We start from the raw sequence: 17,950 nt of genomic DNA on the forward strand, positions 1-17,950 counted from the left end.
GAGGCGAACGCCAGCAGTGTGCTTCTCCAATGAATAGCTGTTCTGGGAATAAGAGGCGCGACGTGTGCGCATTCTGATGCAAGAATCGTGCGAGAACAAGAACACAAGAGCCTATTCGGAAGTGCTTTCTGTAGGGAGCATCACGATGGGGAGGCCTCTGTCGTTGGGAAAAGCATAGAGATAAGAAGAAGCCTGAGACCGCGAGCATGTGGACGTCGACATCGTAAAGTTGATCATGGGAGTTCGCCGAACCAGCACAAACCGACTTCGCGCACTGAATGTTCGCGTGCTAAATATAGTGCTCACTCATTCCCACCAGGGTCGCGTTCCATCGACTTTCTATGATCGCTCACGTGATGAGGCCGCGCTAGCCATCGCTGCGAACAAGAAATGCAACGCTTCCACATACCACGACGACGACAGCGCGCATCGACTATTCTTCTCAATCCAAGAATCAAATCACTGCAATTTGAACCCGCTCTAACCCAAACGCAGGACGAACGATGTCGAGTTCAATCGCCAACCCACCCAGTCCTCCGGCAGTTCCTCTCACGTACTCGGTAGCAGCCTGCTCAGAGCACAGCGGCAAATATGAGGCCCATAACATCATGACGGACAGGCCTACAGATCAAACGAGCCGATGGAGCAGCGTCAGTTGTGCCAGTCAGAGCGATCTGTCTCAGTGGATCCTATTGCGCTTGGATGCTCTGAGCATTGTCAGTGAGTTGCGGCTTCTGTGGCCAGGAAGCTCTTCTTACCGTTGCTTCAGAGAGTATAACATTTGGAAAGGTACGTCTAAAGTATCCGCATCGTCGTTCTGCCGCTCATAAACTCCGTAGTTTCACAAAGGTACCCGCTTAAGCTAACTGGTCGCCGTTTGCTTCTCAATGCCAAGCCGCTCTTTAACAGCGCATCCTTGCAACATGAAGGAATTTCAGCTTTATGTGGGCATGACAGAGGACCACTTGACTAAGGTTCTGGAAGGCAGCCTCAAGAATGATACTTTACCAGAAACCTTCCCTATAGAACACGCAAATACTGACGGTGTCTGCTTCCCTGTTCGATTTGTCAAGATAGTCCCACTCTCGTGCGTCACATTAATTCCAATAACGATCTTAGCCAATGCAAGGGAAACACTTCAGAGCACATGGCCAAAATTTCCACACATCTATTTGGTATGTGTCCTTGAGCGGGATTTTGACAGAAGCAACCGTTGAGCAAGTTCGTATACGGTACGATGAGGTTCGTAAGACAGTCATTTAACCCACGAGATGTCGAAGTCACCACTCCGACAGTATCGAGAAACTACTGTTCTCCGACACATCCTCAAGTATCTCCGACAACGCCGTCTTCTCACTCCATTCCAGCATATAATTGACAGCTCTCGGCTTCAACTCGAGCATCCACTGGTTACAAAGCTTCATCAGGCCCTTGTCCTTCAAGGGGATTGGGAAGAAGCAGAGACGGTCTTGGCACGTCTCTCTGAAGAAGGATTGTTCGAATCCTATATCCAATCGTGCCATCCATATGCTGAGTGGATCAAAATCGACGGTGTTAACGCAGATGGCGATAAACCCTCGGCTCGAGGCGGACATGCTATGTGTATGGATTCCGACAATGGCGTCATATATCTCTTTGGTGGTTGGGACGGAGAAAAAAGTCTCGATGACTTTTGGGCTTATGATGTAGCGCAGAACAGATGGAAAGTACTCAGCACGAGTACCTCTGCCGATAAGAATGGTCCTGGACCACGGTCGTGCCACAAGATGGTCTTTGACTCTAAAACGGGCTACATATACCTCTTGGGCCGCTTGAATGAATTCGATTTGCCTGCACAGGCCGAAGGAGACAGGGTATCCCCCACAGGCACGAGCACGGCATGTTCTGAGTTCCATCGCTACCATACTCGAGGTCTGATGGTCGGGAAATGGGATCTCCTTTCCTTTGACACTACGGTGAGTGATGATTCTTGTACCCTTTAGCCATTCACCGAACTTACTTTGTTAGACGATTGGAGGGCCGCCGTTGGTGACCGACCATCAAATGGTCATTGATAGTGACGCTCAAATCATCTATGTCTTTGGTGGCCGTGTTATGGACAAGCACTCCGAGGTAGTCAAATACTCTGGGTTTTATAGCTATAACATACGACTCAGCAAATGGAGAACCATACCGGCGTAAGTCCATTTGCTTTACACATCCCTGTTCTACGTAACTGAGTTATGGCAGTAATGCGACAGACCATGGCTCGGAGGCAAACCAACTGATAATTCCTCCACGCTACGGTAACTTCGCGAAATGGCCTGTCGTTATGACTCTTACAATTTCCTCTGTTAGGTCATTCTATGCTACTGGACTCGGTCAACCACACGCTGCTCATATTTGGTGGACAACACGAGACCAAACACCTCTCCGACATGTACGCGTACGACACTGCCAAGAGCACTACAACTGAGCTCTTCTCCAATTTCTCCAAGTCCGGCGGGCCGGACCCTTTCTTCACGCAGAGAGCAGTTATCGATCCTCAGTTGGGCGAGCTCTACGTGTGGGTTGCGCAGCTTCTGCTGGGGGGATTATATTGATGTATTATGAAATAGGCTGACGGCTTCTCATAGATTTCCTGGGTTGCAGCGCACGCAGGGATTAGACCCGCAAACGATGATGGTCGAGGCTGCATCGAATTGGCTCTACAGGATCGATCACCCGCGACCCGGGAAATGGTCGAAAATCTTGTCGCACTCCAGCCAGGTGCTTGGAGGTTCGACAGAGGCTTCCCCTGAAACCCCAAGCCCGCGATACGCCCATCAAATCGTTTACGACACGAAAACGAAAACGGTTTACTTGCATGGAGGGAATGGGGGAATAGCGTCCGACTCGGGTACGTCTTTAGAGCGAAGCACCGCGGACGACGCTGCCCGAGATGAATCGAGTGTGGGTACGTCGGAAAGGAGGAACGACCGGGCGGAAGGTCGTTTGGACGACTTTTGGAAGATGGTTCTCAAGAGGTATATACTTACGCGTTACGTTACGCCCCGAGTCTAACCGTCCGCTCGATCCAGGCCTGAGCCATCTGAGATTGTTCGTAGGGCCACCTATGTGGTTCGCCAACAGCAGTGAGCTTCATTCATTCTGCATGAATACAAAGCCCTCATTACTTTATCCAGATTCCGAGAAATGTGCGAGTTGGAGCCGTCGGTCAAGGCACTCCACTTCCTCCAAAATAACATCTCGGGTGTGGTTAATCATAGCGATCCCGAAGAGGCTGAAGTATTCCGGTCGCTTCTCACACACCTCCTTTCCCCATCCATTCCGCCTTCGTTTCCTGTCAGCACTTCGACTGCGCAACCCTCCGCTGCCATCATTTACGATGGTGACGATGAGGGTTCCCCGTCAATCGAACTTAGCCGTTCTACTACGCCTGAAGGCACCTGGACGGATTGCTTGGTCGAAGACGACCTTGAGGATTCGAAAATGGAGGAAACGCCCACGGAAGTTATTCGCTCAATCACCGCAGAGATAATGCAGGCTGTCGAAGATCCCATGGAAAAATCCATCAGAGGCGAGGAAGAGGAGCTGAGTGGGCCCAAATTCAGACAAAGGACAGAGGTCTTCGAAGTCTTGCTGTCGTACATAGACCCCCAGGCGAAGCAACCGGACGGCTACCTACCTGACATGATGGTCGGGCACGATAAAGGGATGTAGAATAGTGCTCTGTTGTTGTTTACCCCCACTGTCGTAATTGCTTTGAATTAGGAATGTTATCAAGTGTATTCATGTGTATCTACTCAAATGACAGGAGCCCGAAGATGATGAAGACGAAAATGGTCGTTGAGAGTGTGTTTGTCCATATAGATCTTTCGCCTGAATTTCCAGCTACCTCAGCGCTATCTGATCCAATATATTGTGCTCCCAGCTCGTTGATCCTCCCCTCCTTCGTCATTAGACTGTTTGCCTTTGTACATAGACATATCAGTTTCAAACCATTGTAGAAGGGGAGCAACTGACCTCGTTGACGTCTTGCATCTCTTTCATAGCTCCGAACCAAGCATAACGCTCGACGAAATCCACGTCGTCCATGAAACCCTGAGTGGTTTTTAGGAATTGCACAACCTCATCGTACGAGCATTGCTTGCTGAGATCAGCGAAGTTCTGACAAGCCCATTCAGTCACCCATATAGGGCGCTGAAAGGTGTCGTGGAAGTCGACTACATAGTTGATGAACTGCGTGGCGTTAGTTCCATACCAGTCTATGATACATTTTAATCAGAAAGGGATGATACGGTGTCCCCTTCGTCTGCTCACTCACGCAAAGCAATAATATCAACTGTGCAATCCGCTCCACACACCCCAAGAAAGGATTGTAGCCAGGTCTTGCCGGATGGTGCGCTTGAGGGCGCTGGACTACCGAGACGTATACCCCGATCCTTCAAAGGCTGCAGGTAGGTTTTCCATAATTGAGCCCCGTCTTCAGGAGAAATATTTGATTGCCCCGTTTGCTGAGGTCTTCATATCAATGGTTAGGCTCATAGAGTTGATTGTATGGTGGGTGTGACTTACTCGTTCATGCCTAGGACGGTGGAGAACGATGGTCGACCATTTGAACGAACTATCATTCGATTGAATTCATCGATGTGTGCAGGCCCCCATAACATCGGCACAAATTCAAGATCGGTATTGGCCGGATGCGACGACCATGAATAGTACCTATCCCAAAGTCAACAGAGTTCATGAAGTAAAACTCGCTTCCAGTAAGTTACCATGAAACCTTCCCAGTCGTTCTGTATTGTCGTATATCAACACTGTTTCCGTTGGGCCAAGCTAAACCGGCTTTGCCTGGGGGTTGTTGGGCCTCTACGGAGGCGAAGCAACGGAAGCAGAATAACATAAATATCGTCCCAAAGTGTACAAGAAGCATATCGCGAAAATGTCGTCAAGGTGAGGAAAATCGAGGTTCTGACGGGGAACGCATCACACAATTGCACATTGATTGCCCCACTGTGCCTTCAACAGCGTGGTCGAAGAAATGACGAGTCGTGGTCGTCAAACAAGCTTGGCTCCAGTCGGGATCAGTAGAGTTGATGCTGAATAGGGGTCATCAAGGGGTCTCTTCCATCTCAGTTGAATCTAGCGTTAGAAGGTGGGCAGGCCAGGCTTGCGGCGATGGATATTGGGAAACAACGCTATTCCGAGTCCTGGGGCGTACCTAATTTTATAGATGATCTACACGGTGAGCCTTCTGTACGCCGTGGCAGAAGACATGCTATTCAAAAGTCAAGGTCTCTGAGCCTTACGGCACATGTCGCAAAATAAGCGACCCAGAACATTGAAGGGAGGGTGAGAGGCCGCGTGGTGGCGTGTCGTCTGATATTCTGTTCAAGTATTCGATATTGAACCTTTACGTTATTTATGTACAAGCGGAGAAGATAGAGAGAATCAAACGAAAGGGGTTTCTTTTACTGGTCCTTTTCCGTGGATTGGATCAACGCCACCGCCGAAGCTGATCTGGCCTTTATTGAGCACTTGAACGGTGCCGGCATGCTGTTCGATATGCAGTGAGATAGACGCAAAAGAGAACGAAACTTTGCAGCACTCACCAGACCAAGGTGGAGACATGTTCACCTGAGGGTTCGATGGTGTTGCCGCGCTCATCGACAGCCTTCTTGATATCTAATGTAGCAACCATCGAAGCAATTGCTATCCATACGGATTGGAACGCCATGTAGCGGCCGGGGCATATTCTATTCGCACGTTTAGCTTAGGGCGAAATGCAGGACACTATTATTATAACTGAAGCAACTCACCTTCGGCCGAATCCAAATGCAGCAGCGGCGGGGTCTTTGACGCTCTTATCAAGCTTTCCATCCTTCATGAACCGATCGGGGTTGAAAGCGAAGGGGTCGGGATAGTGGTTTTCGTTATGAAGCATTGACCTATAGATGGCTTATTAGCGTACACCACCTTCTTGACATAACTGGTACGAACCAAGCATTGGGAATGATCATCGTCCCGGCTGGTATAAAGTATCCTTTGTAAACGTCGTCGGTGGTAGACAGATGGGGAATGGCTTGACAAATTGAGTATTAGAAACCCAAAGAAGAGACTGAAGACGAATGAATAGATAGATACCTATGGGTGTGACGCTGTCCCATCGTAAGACCTCCTTCACGATTGCACTGATGTAAGGTAACGATTCCTCGTCACCGAAATCGGGTAGGCGACCATTCCCAACAACTCTATCGATCTCTTCTTGTCCTTTGGCTAAAGCAGAAGGGTTATGTAGCATCGCTAAGATAAAGAAAGCCAACGCTGATACGGTCTGCAGCATCGCGTTAGTCAAACTCCACTAAAATTCGGTGTAAATGGTACGAACGGAATCTGCTCCGGCTGTACATACCGAAGCGTCAGTATAAAATAGAGAGCACCGAGACGAAGACGCTCACCAGCATACATCGTTCCAGCAACACTCTTGATATACTTCTCTTCCAATTCGACATCTGACTCTGAGTTTATCTTGGCGAGGCGGGAATATGTGAATGACGTCCCGTCCGATCCCTCTGTCTACCCGTAGAGTGAGCATACATCCCAGGCTTCAACGTAGGCCACTCACAAACGCTTGCTTCGCAGCTTGGAACGGCATATCACGCATGATCGTAGCCAACTCGCGCCACTCCTTTGCCTTCTTCTGGAAGCCAGCACCCGGGAACCAGGAGGGTACATATTTTAGGAAAGGGAGTGTGTCGACCAAGAACGCGCCTGGGATGGTGGCCGTGAGTAGAGCATGGACACCTTGTTCTGATAGCTTCACGTAAGGGTCATCGTGAGGCTTAATGTCCAAGCCGTAAGCGATCCCTAAGGTGATAGCACCTGCCATACTAAAATTGAAATGACCTAGGTCAGGATGGAGCGGAAGGTGAACAGGGGGAGAGAAAATGCGCACTGTCGGAGGTGTTCTACGTAATCTTCAGGTGTCTCCAGCAAGGCGCGAAGGAACTGGTTGGTGGCTTTGATTTCTCGTGGCTGGAATCGTCGACTGGCCACTGGGTGGAATTCGTGGTGAAAAAGCTTTCTGCATTGTCGCCAGTCTTCGCCTGGTTCAGGTAGTTTGAGCACCCATATCACGTTAGAGGGGGGATACTAGTATCTACCATAGGCCTTGAATCCGAAGTTGAAGTCCCACCCGACGAGTTCGTTTGCCATCGTAAATTGCGTTCTGAATAACCGTCAGAAAACCAGGACTTCGGTCTGTATAGTTATTGGCTGGACTGACCGACTGGAGTATCGACTGGACCGTTTCTCCAACAAATCGTTGGCCGCCTCGAACGAGTCCAGGATGACAACATGGTTTCCCAAAAGATCAAGATATATGATATCAGAATCTAATGAAGATGGGACCGTCGTGAGTAGGGGATGGCGACAAACAGCCAGCGTCTTACCGAGATCTCTTGCCCATTTGCGAAAGGTTACCCACTCCAAATGCTTCGGCATATCGAGAAGATTGCCAATCAATGGCAGTCTCTTTGGTCCAGGTGGGAGAGGCCATGTATACTCCGTTCCACGCTTGCTGAAGCGTTGCCTCAGATATAGTACAGCAATAAGGGTAAAGACAGTCGAGCTGAGGACGAGATTGGGGTCAAGCATGATCACGGAGGTTGTGCACACAAGGCAGAGATATATGTCAGTTATATACCTGCTATGTCAGGGCTGAATGTCATATATTATTAACGGAGGTAAGAACAGAATTCTAGGGGAAAACTTGAACCCCATTTACGTCTGAGTGGGCGACTCGTGTGAAGCGGGGGATAGGTGGAAGGCCAGCTGAGTGAAGGAGTTGCTATGATTGGCGTAGCGCCAATCGAGCCTTCCCAGATAAAATACCAAGAACATATGGGGACTAGGCTGCTGATCCCGTCAGCGATTGTTGCAGAACTTTAGATAGAGTCGTTATTCCTGTATTGAATTCGACCCTTACTTCAGTGGCTGCTCAGTGATACTTACCAGTAGACGATCCTCACCTAGCAATATTGTGTCATGCTTTGTGGTCATCAAAATTTCCAGATAAATGGGGGATTCACCATCCGTCTCTTTTTGTGTATTCGCTAGTGCGAAGGTGGCGAGAAGCTTTCAAGAAGTAAAATTTGCATGGTGACCGGCGGGGCCATTGTTCTCGATGAGCGCTATATTAAGATACGGGCGCCTAAGGGAGTTGCTGTTTGTTTCCTTTCCAAATCCCCCCGCCCATGAGTATCATCGGCTCCATCATATCGTTCTCGGACCGCTCGTCGAGGAGCGTTGCCCCCGCCCGCGCTGGCCTCTTCTCCCTGAAAGCCCTCATGGACAGTCTGCTAGCTATCGCTACTGGCCTCGTTCTCCGTGCTGTCGTTTCACTAGTCACCCACGATGATCTTCGCACAAGCTGCACCCTCATAGGCGTCTGGGAAGGCATCGTGCTCATGCACTTCCTCAACAAAATGCCGCGCTCATACGACCCGTACGTTGCCTACGGCGTGCGCCTCTTCATCGACTTTATCTGGACAGAAAGCCTGTATCGGCTGGTGGTCGTGTTGCTGTGGACGGGCATGGGCATGGTGCTAGCGGACATTACACCGATCTTCTGGTACGACATGGGGCTACGCAAGGTGTGGCACAGTCTGCGGCGCGACGTGTACATCATGTCGCGTTCCGTGCGCGCACTGCTGCCCTTCACAGCGAAGCCGCGTTCATCCCGCGTGCGATTCCACGAGCGGACGAGGTCGGCGTCGAGCAGATACGCGCCGACGATGACGACTACTGCGCCGAGTGGCGCCCCGAGCACGTTTTCCATCACCACGACGACGACGAGCACGACTGCGACACCCGCTACCCGCACAGCGATACCCCCCACCCCCGCTCGCCCGCGGAGAGTACCAGGCTCGTTCCCCGGCTACACCTCTGAAAGCGACTCAGTCGCCGGACTGCCCCCCCTCCCTGGGTCTGGGTCCCGATCAGTGGCATCGTCTGTGCTATCTGACGCGCCACCGCACGGCACCTCGCACTCTCAATTCAGAACCCTAGACAACGAAATCCTCTCGTCGTCTAGCTCGACTGTCTCAGACGACTCGGACATCCTCAACCGCCTCAACCCGACCGAACTGCCGGACATCGATCAGCTGCAGCAGCAGGAGGCGCAGGCGCAGGCTGTCAAGGGCGAAGAGACCCCGAAGCCGACGCCGATGGTCCTTCCCCCGACACCAGCGGATACCCTGCGCGATATCGACATCCGGCGCGCGAACGAGGTCGTTGAGGAGGCGCCGCCCACGGCCACCATGCCTGTCATCCCCGACCAGAACGAGTGGGGCTTCAACGAAGGCTGGGAGGAGATCGACCGGAACGAGGTGCCCCCCGCATCGCACGCTACCTCTCGTAATCAGAGCGAACATGGTGACGGGGGCGACCAGCACGAAAAGAACTTGCCTCCTACCCCAGATGATTCAGGTATCCAAATGCCCGTCCCGGAGCCTGCCAGCCCGCCCAGTATCCCCGTGCCCTCTCCGCACCACAGCTCCAGACACGAAACGCTCGACCCCCCGCCGTCCTTCGAAGACATCTACGGCCCCGACGCAAACGATGTTCCCTACGACGCCCCACAGTCGCACTCGCTCATTGATTTCGGAGGGAATGACCAGAATGATTATAATACTGGGAATTATGCCGATGAGGCGGAGGGTCTGCGCGACGATGAAGAGGCGCAGGATGAAGGAGGGGACGCAGAAAACCGCCACCTGGAGTCGAACACGCCCCCTCCTGAGGCGCAGAATAATCAAGAGGAGAACGACGGGCAGGAGCAAGAGCAGGATCAACCACAGGATCAACAAGGCCAGGATCAACAACAAGAGCTCGACCAACAACAAGAGCTCGACCACCAACAAGAACAGGACTCACCACAAGTGCCTCCTCCTTCCCCATCACCACCTCCTTCCCCCGTCCTCGCCACGCCACTGCCCCTACCTGAAAGGGTGGACGAGGCGGTGCTGCTTCATCAGACGATCTCAGATCTGGCTAAGGAAGTCGAAGAGGCGAAGCAGGCCCAGGAAGATGCGAACAAGTCCGGCGACAAAGCCGGTGCCATCGCGGAGGCTGTCACTGTCGCCTCGAAGGAAAGAGCATTAGAGAGGGCGAAGAAGAGACTAGCGAGGCGGATCTTCGTCGGTGGGTCATTTCTCCCTGCAAGATGTTGTTGTTGGTATTGATTTCGATTGTAGATAATAACCCGGTTGACACCAATGCGATCACATTGGCCGGGTTGGGGCCAGAAGAGGGCATTGCTTTTGTAGAAGAGACTCTCGAGAAACTCCTCCTCACTCCTGGACACGGATTCACTGAGCTGCAAGTTACGCTTGTTGGGAAAAAGCAGGCCCTCATCAAGACTTCCATGGCTAACATGCTGGATAAGTACGTTCGCACAGCATCATACGTATGCTCGTACTCAGCGTGCTGACTTGTCCGCGTTCACAGGCATCACTTCAACTACGCATTCAAGCAAAAGAACCTGACCATCCAACTTCCCCTGTCATGAAACCAATTTACCGCTGGCCGGCCTTGCCTGATGTCCCATTTCCCCCGAACCCTTACCCTTACGCTTGTAGACGATGATTACGACGTTGCTTGTATCGACAGCTTGCTTTCTCTGCTCTGCGGTGTCACTTTATCTGTACTACCAATTTTTATTGCATTTTACACATATATCACGACATTGCTACATGCTACATTTATTCCGATTTGAATTCCACTACCGCGCCTTTGAAAATCCGCCTGTTGAGATGCTCTCTGGGACTGTTCCGCCGCAACTGTCGACCACCGCGCGGTCGGCGGTGACCTCGACGACCACGTCGCCCCCGAGTCTGAACACGTCGTAGAAGTCGAAGTGGCAGCGCGACGCCGTGGGGGCGCCGTTGACGGTGACGCTTTTCACGTACGCGGCGGCCCCGCGGGGGATCGTCTCCCGCACGGACGCGGCGTCGAAGTTCTTGGTCGTCACGGTCGTGCTGACGTTGAGGAAGGAGTTGTGGATGGTGTACTTGGGTGTGAAGGGCGAGAGGATCAAGAATTGGGTGGTGGAGGGCACTAATTATGAAAGGGGCGGTGAGTATACGCACGATTGGGCGGCGAGGAGGGGTGGGTGTTACCGGGATATAGCCCGAGAAGGTGGAAACTTAGTAGCGAGGCCATGGCGGCTTGGTCGTCGTTACCCGGTAGGCCACCCGCAGCTTAAGAGTGCATCGATAAGCTTTGAGGAAGAGTAATGTTACGAGCCAGTGGAGGTCACTCAACTGATGTCGAAGTTCTGAAATACGACCTCCCGAACACGATCGACGGATTTTGTCGGGTGGTTTGCGTAGTGGTAGCCGATGGGTGTCTATATCCAGTTGACTACCCGTACTCACAGACTCTTTTCAAACGACTACACACCTGGAAAGACGGTTCATTGCCGGCGAGGTAGTAGCCAGCCTGGAGAAGGATGACAGTCATTGCGTGAGTCTGTACGGAATGGCAGGATGGCAGACTCACGTCGAAGAAGTGGTCCAATCGTTTCACAAAGGTGTCCTTAGTTGCAATAACCTCGTCAGCAGGTGGCAGAGAACGAACTCAAATGGTACTCACGTTGCCTCCCATAAGCTGGATAAGGTGTGCTGTATCATGAGGAGCAAACCTGCTCGCAAACCTGAGACATGCCAACGTCCCGAACGGCGGGGATCTTACCAGCTATACTCCCAAGACGACGACTCGTAGAAACCATTCAGATTGTCACCTTGCAGCGAACACGACCTGGTGTCGTTCTTATCGTTCGGAGAGCAGTTGGAGGGATCTTGGAAGGCGAAACTGCCGTTCATGAATCTCTTCTGCGAGAATCCTAAAAACGCATGAATAGTTGGCATACGTTCATAGAGAAGGCAAATAGTGGCAGAATGAACCTTTGAACCCGTCATTCGTGACGCTTGGGTCCCAGACGTTGCGGTAGAACTGCGTAACAGTGAGCATGTTTGAGAAGGGGTGCTTGGAGTAACACTAACCAAGGAGCGATTGGTAAATCGGGCCTCATCCTCCGTCTTTCCGAGTAGCTGAGCCACTTGACGGATTCCGAAGTCTTCAAACGCGTACTTCAAATCATCATATCATAATCAGACGATGAACATCATCAGAAATGTGCACTGACCTCAAGGGTCCTGCTCCCCTCTCGTGTTTGACGGCCAGTGCTAGAGACATCCAATACGGCGAAGGGAACGTATCCAAATTCGCTGAAGCGGGGTGCGTGAATTTCTTCGTCAGAACGCAGGAGGGAGTCACGTAGGAAAGCCTTACTTATACACGTTCACTTGTCTTCCCTCGGTGTTCCATTCCGGGGGGTTCAAGTCACCATCTGCCAGGAGAGCGGAGTAGAGTTCATCGAGGTTCACACCGAGCGCAGCCGCCTCGTTGTGATAATTGACAGCGAAGTGGGAGACAATGTTATCAGCACTAGACCCTGAAAGTTTTGTTGACTGCCATTCCACGCGGTGGGGACAATTATGGAACACACCTCCTTGGGTCCAGCCAGGAAGATTGTTCGCGCGACACTCAGGCATCCAGCCATTCTTTCGCCAACCGTCGATGTAGCTTTCAACAATTTGGGCGAATTCGACCGGGGAATGCAAGCTCATGAGCGGGAAGAATGTCCTGAACTATCGGGAGGATCAGTGTTCTCAGCGAAGCGAAGAGGAGGAGGTTGAGAAAGCCCTACAGTGTCCCAGCTGTGATGCACAAGGGGTCAGCGTGTAATACGCAACATGTTAAAGAGATAAACTAACCTGCAATATAAAGAGTCGAAGTAGAAGGTGTCTGTATTGGCAAACACCCCTTGGGTTTCCCCAGTAGCATTGTTCTATAGCCATCACAAATGAGTGTGAACTGAGCTCATCATCTCAAATGGACTCACGGGGGTTAAAGATGCTCTGTACAACGAAGAATACAACATCTCCGTGATATTGGGCGGCGTACCGCCAACGTCGATCTCAATCTTCGAGAGTTTCTCGTTCCACGCAGCCCGTGCCCGCTCCCTAATCTCCTCAAACGTCGCCGACCCGACTTCAGAATCCGCGTTCGCGCATGCTTGGTCGGTGGATACGAACGACACCCCGACTCGGATGTTGACTTCCTTGGGCTTGTTGGCGAAGGAGAAGAGCGCGCCGGATTGGTATACGCCGCCGATCAGGTTGAGGGAGAGGTTCAAGTGCGTTTGCCCGAGACCTTTTGCGTCGAGGCCAAATCTACAGTGACGTATCATCGCATCAGTACGAGAGCGAATGAGGAAGAAATACAACGCACGTATCGCCAGTCCAGACACCATATTCATCGAGCTTCTGCTTCCCGCCGTCCAGCAGATCATAGCACGCAAATGCCTGGTAGTTGAACCGCCCGGGACCAAAGCTATACGGAAGTGAGCCTTTTGATTGATTAGAATGACACAAGCGCCTGGATGTACTGACCTAGAACCCCATCTTCCTCCAATGGTAATCCTTCCCTTTGCGGGATCTATGTCGAGGGTTCCCCCGGCAAAGGAATTAGGAAGGTCGTTGGCCAAATCGAGAACGAAGAAAGGTTTCGAGTTGGAAGGGAATGTGAACCTCTCCAACCCTGCTCGGCGAGTGGCAGTGGCCTCCATTTTGATGTTGTTATCCAATGTCTGGGAGAAATAACCGGGAGAGGCATCTAATGAAATAGAAAAAGGATAAGGAATTGACTCCCGGAAGGAAGACTATGAAGACAGACCATCCGTGTTCAGCTTCCTCAATCTTTCTCTAGCCAGTAAGGTCGTCGTGCAGGTATTGAATCCGTTCGGACAAAGAAGTGGCATGATCTCGAAATTGCCATACGTTCCTGCCAACGAGCGTCAGAAATGTTCTGTGAAGACACGCATGTGCTGAGAGGTACCTAACGAGGAACCAGTTCCGCTGTCGTGAAGAGGACTAAGACCTCGAATCTTCTGAGTAGGGTCAGCCACATATCCTTCGAGCAAAGAATCAGCGCTCGGTTGTATCCCAGCATAGTTAGTACCGACCAGCGGGTGCATATCCAGTGAGATCCGTCGAGAATTTTGCCTGTAGGAATGTTGGTTAAACTACCTCATATAGCTTCTTTGCGAATCTCACCATTCCAAACGGCATGGAAGCACCCGGACTTCAAAAGGCATGCAGCTGAGCAACATCGTGCGTCTATCCGAACGGAACAAGAACGTACCATACATCCCCGAAATTGTCTATACGTCAGACAAAAGAATTAGAAACACTACCCAGCGGGGTATAATGTACGCACCAGTTCCGATGAACGGATTTACGAATGCCGTGTAGTCGATAGGACCTGTAGCATTTGCAGCATCGTGAATGGCGGCAGCGATACGCCTCTGTAGGCTTGGTGCAGGCTGAGAAGCTACGTTGTTTGATGAAAAGAGGGTCACTGCAAGCAGCAGCGTGCACCACGAGTCGAGCATGGTGCTGGGGCTGAAAACACATCGAACGCCTTCTTCGCTCTTTATCTAACTTCAAGCCACAGTGTGTGCGCCCTTCTTCGGAATCGTATACGTATTCTCGGAAGCTAAAATAGACCTGTAGAAGGATGACTCACGACTTCTGCACCAGACCACCTCTACGTGATCGTCCATGGTCATGTTCGGTCCGCCAGCTGCAGCGGTGACCCAGATAGCAGGTATATCTGGGAAGTCTGGGTTCACGCGCCAAGGTGTCATATGGATATGTGGACTAGAGAACGCCAGAAGCCTGTTCTGTGATGCTGACCGAGGTGCAGCGTGGCGAGAACCGCGGGCTGATTCGATTTTCATGGTCTTGTGTGGCAGATAGCCATCATGACGAGAGACGATAGTCATGTAAGAAGCCGAATGCACATCCAACGTTATCAGCCGTCATATGATCGAAGAGAAGTCGCAAGAAGGATTCTTGACATACGAGTTGGCGGCGGAAGCGCGGAGAATTGCCGAGCCCATGTGTCGAGAATCTCAGGGGATTTTTGCATATCCTTCGCCGTCTGTGGTGACCAGGTAATGTTATGGCAGTGTCCTCCGAGATTATGACCGTTTGGCTCTACGCAGGGTAGTTTGTAGTTGTTTCGATCATGATCGGTTGATCGACCAGCGTCTAATTTCATAGGAGCTAAGAACGAGAAAGGATTGACCTTTCTGAATGTGTCCGAACCGAAAAGAAACCTTTTCGTAGACCACCCTACAACTGTATTACTTAGATAAACCACCTGTAGGATAAGATGTCGCACGGGGTAAACAATACATGACCTACCATACGCCGCTTCATCACTTTGGCCGCTTCGGTCCCAGATAAGAGGACGTTAAGGCCTTCATGGGCCCCATTGGCTTAGCTTGCTAGCACTGCTCTTGAGGCACTGCTTGCGTCCTGCGGAGATCCGTATTAGGGAAGCATCCTGCCTGATATGGCAACATATCTCGTCGAACTGCGTCATGTTGAGGGACCACGCAAGCCTGGGAAATGCAGTGGGAGGGGGTCGTATAAGAAGGAGAACCTCGTGGAAACGCGCTAGACAACCCTTGAACGCGAGTTGCTCCCCAAGTCGCCGCTCGCCTAACCCAAACATCCCTATTAACCCCACACAACCAACACGCCTAACACCAAAATGCGCACCTGTATCCTCATGCCCATTGTGGCGTTCCTCAACTGGGGGGCCGCCGCCTCTGCATTGGCCCATCCTGGGGCTACCGAAGGAGCTGTCCAATTGGATAATAGAGGCGCACCCGATTGCCATCTGCTGCAGGATGGCACGTTGGGCGGAGCGCGATGTGCGGATACTGATGTCCCGACCTTCAAACCTCCCGGCTACGATGAAGGCGAACCTAAGTCTGACTCTGGTGATTCCGGCGACCCCCATCGCAAAAGACAACAAGCCCAAGATGTCGCAGGAAATTCCTCAACACCTCTCCCAGAGGCCTCTCCACCGCCCCCGCCCGTAACAGTGACCGTGCCGCTGCTGACACACCAGCATTCGGCTACATGCACGCCTTCCGGTACAACATCGTGTACCAGCACCAGAACTGCAGAGCAAAGTATCCGCACCCCCGAAGTGAGCAATCCCCTCCTAGTACCCATATATCACGCCCTAGCTCCCCTATTCGGTATCTACGGTCCCGCCCTCGACACCGCCCTAGATGTGGCGATTAATGGATACGAAGACCCGTCAACGACCACCGGGCCACCCTATGAAAGTAGAAAGCCGACTCCAACGGCCGTCCCGAACGACATCAAGCAAATCCCTGACACACAAAAGGCGGAGACTGAGGGAAAGATGCGAATGACTGAAGAACAGGTGAAAGAGGAGCAAGGCCATGCATCACTGACGGCCGAGCCTTCCTCGTCGACCCCTTGCTCTTCAGGCAGTGGTGGGCCTACTGCTAACCCAGATGTGACGAATCTTCCTAAGATCCGGGGCATGAAGCGCAGGGAGTGAAGACCGGGAAAAGGGATTGTGCAATGGATACGCATCTGCGATATTATGTTACCATATACTTTAATATGTGCTAGGCGGCTGCGCAGCACACGCCCGCTGGGGGAGGGCGAGAGTCTTGTGTACCTATATTAGGAAATCACCTTGCCTGATATAGAAAATACCTTGCGACACGCCCTTAAGCAGAAGAAGAGTGGATCGCCTGTATAAGAAGGGGGACCAGCACGGTCAACAAACTAGACGCCTCTTGAACTTGAACCACCCGCTCTCTCGAAGCCGCTTCTCACCGGTCACTACGCAACCTACACACACTACCACACAATCGAAATGCGCACCCAAATCCTCATTTCTGCCGTCGTGCTCCTTAGCTGGGGGTCCACCGCCTCCGCATCAGCCTACCCTAGAGCTGCGACCAGAGTCGTACAAATCGGCGGGCGAGGGGATGAGTTCTGTACAGGGGTGCATGACGCAGCTGGCGGTGACCCTTGCGAAGTTGCAAAGCCTGCCCCCATCCCCCAGCCATCGACAACATATGCAGATGATAGCGAGCCGACGCCGTCGAACGTCCCCGAAGATTCGACGAAATCCCGGGGGGAGTTGTGAAGGAAACAAAGAAGGAGGAGGAGTGGGTGGAGAAGGGCAAGATGCAATCGAGGGCTTCGCTGGAACAGGAGAAGGATAATTGAGAGTGCGTATTGTTGACATTGTGATATTTTATACACGCCCAGGCATAATTACTCGGCGAGCTCTGCGCTGAGCAGCCATTAAGCGGATGGTTGTACATTTGATGTCTACGACTCCAAGTGAAGCCCATGGTGAATTCATCGGGGAGTCTCTTGCGGCGCACGTGTATCGAGAGGATGTAACCGCTGAAGGCCAGGCGTCTACCAGAGGCGGAAATCAGCTCCCGTAGGAAAAACATCCCAGCGAGGCCAGCTATCTTCACAATCGACGCGGGCGTTTCCCAGATGTAGAGCGATCATTCGGAATACAAGGAATGGGATCATGTCGGAGGGTTTATACTGCGGAGCGGGCAGGTCAATCATCCTTCCAGAGTGAAAGTCTGCGTCGGGTTGAAGAAGAGCTACATCGGTGAGAAGGCAAACTCATAGGGCCGCGCCATGATCTTGTTGTCATCAAACGCTACGACGCCGCCCAGAATGGGTGCTTCTAGCAGCGTAAATGTCGATAAGACGACCAAATTCCAAGGATGAGTGTTATGTTTCCAAAAGAAGAGACCTAGGTTAACCATTGCACCGAAGAGGGGAACGTAGAGAGACCACTGGCAGGTGCTATAGAGTAGTAGAATGTGAGTTCGTAATCCTACGACGTACTGCGTCTGAGCCCATAGTAGAGTAACAGAAGGTGACTGAGAAATGGCGCCAACTACGATGAGAGTCGATAACTGGGTGTATCTACAATAAGAAGCGCCTTCGATCTGGCGAGCTAAGATGTA

General features: G+C 51.8%; 7 protein-coding genes across 7 annotated transcripts; 4 read left to right on the top strand and 3 right to left on the bottom strand.

Annotated features, from left to right (window-relative positions):
* Positions 1-503: 503 nt before the first annotated feature.
* PC9H_007301 (uncharacterized protein) lies at positions 504-3,702 on the top strand (the record flags this gene model as incomplete). The annotated part of the gene is made up of 12 exons (XM_036776834.1): positions 504-720; positions 770-789; positions 840-849; positions 910-1,087; positions 1,143-1,242; positions 1,296-1,955; positions 2,008-2,177; positions 2,230-2,285; positions 2,338-2,545; positions 2,616-3,005; positions 3,060-3,113; positions 3,165-3,702. The coding sequence occupies 12 exons, from the start codon at positions 504-506 to the stop codon at positions 3,700-3,702; spliced, it is 2,601 nt and encodes an 866-aa protein (XP_036630454.1).
* A 79-nt stretch (positions 3,703-3,781) lies between these two features.
* On the bottom strand, positions 3,782-4,915 carry PC9H_007302 (uncharacterized protein; the record flags this gene model as incomplete). The annotated part of the gene is made up of 5 exons (XM_036776835.1): positions 3,782-3,952; positions 4,006-4,247; positions 4,307-4,503; positions 4,558-4,704; positions 4,758-4,915. The coding sequence occupies 5 exons, from the start codon at positions 4,913-4,915 to the stop codon at positions 3,782-3,784; spliced, it is 915 nt and encodes a 304-aa protein (XP_036630455.1).
* A 538-nt stretch (positions 4,916-5,453) lies between these two features.
* PC9H_007303 (uncharacterized protein) lies at positions 5,454-7,638 on the bottom strand (the record flags this gene model as incomplete). The annotated part of the gene is made up of 11 exons (XM_036776836.1): positions 5,454-5,538; positions 5,595-5,738; positions 5,802-5,930; positions 5,983-6,064; positions 6,127-6,316; positions 6,371-6,384; positions 6,441-6,558; positions 6,608-6,872; positions 6,938-7,088; positions 7,146-7,210; positions 7,268-7,638. 11 exons carry the CDS (start codon positions 7,636-7,638, stop codon positions 5,454-5,456), a joined length of 1,614 nt encoding a protein of 537 aa, XP_036630456.1.
* Positions 7,639-8,237: 599 nt separating this feature from the next.
* PC9H_007304 (uncharacterized protein) lies at positions 8,238-10,552 on the top strand (the record flags this gene model as incomplete). Its single annotated transcript, XM_036776837.1, has 3 exons — positions 8,238-10,185; positions 10,239-10,428; positions 10,492-10,552. The coding sequence occupies 3 exons, from the start codon at positions 8,238-8,240 to the stop codon at positions 10,550-10,552; spliced, it is 2,199 nt and encodes a 732-aa protein (XP_036630457.1).
* Positions 10,553-10,765: 213 nt separating this feature from the next.
* On the bottom strand, positions 10,766-14,500 carry PC9H_007305 (uncharacterized protein; the record flags this gene model as incomplete). The annotated part of the gene is made up of 22 exons (XM_036776838.1): positions 10,766-11,100; positions 11,163-11,243; positions 11,308-11,392; positions 11,446-11,484; positions 11,545-11,580; positions 11,638-11,686; positions 11,737-11,887; positions 11,949-11,997; positions 12,048-12,134; positions 12,191-12,272; positions 12,337-12,499; positions 12,554-12,690; positions 12,822-12,895; positions 12,950-13,280; positions 13,339-13,440; positions 13,500-13,722; positions 13,783-13,890; positions 13,945-14,019; positions 14,072-14,111; positions 14,163-14,190; positions 14,251-14,269; positions 14,326-14,500. 22 exons carry the CDS (start codon positions 14,498-14,500, stop codon positions 10,766-10,768), a joined length of 2,469 nt encoding a protein of 822 aa, XP_036630458.1.
* A 1,169-nt stretch (positions 14,501-15,669) lies between these two features.
* PC9H_007306 (uncharacterized protein) lies at positions 15,670-16,497 on the top strand (the record flags this gene model as incomplete). The annotated part of the gene is made up of 1 exon (XM_036776839.1): positions 15,670-16,497. The coding sequence occupies one exon, from the start codon at positions 15,670-15,672 to the stop codon at positions 16,495-16,497; it is 828 nt and encodes a 275-aa protein (XP_036630459.1).
* A 324-nt stretch (positions 16,498-16,821) lies between these two features.
* PC9H_007307 (uncharacterized protein) lies at positions 16,822-17,097 on the top strand (the record flags this gene model as incomplete). Its single annotated transcript, XM_036776840.1, has 1 exon — positions 16,822-17,097. The coding sequence occupies one exon, from the start codon at positions 16,822-16,824 to the stop codon at positions 17,095-17,097; it is 276 nt and encodes a 91-aa protein (XP_036630460.1).
* Between the last annotated feature and the right edge of the window lie 853 nt (positions 17,098-17,950).

This window comes from Pleurotus ostreatus (assembly GCF_014466165.1).
Source record: "Pleurotus ostreatus strain PC9 chromosome Unknown scaffold_5, whole genome shotgun sequence".
Lineage (NCBI taxonomy): Eukaryota > Fungi > Basidiomycota > Agaricomycetes > Agaricales > Pleurotaceae > Pleurotus > Pleurotus ostreatus.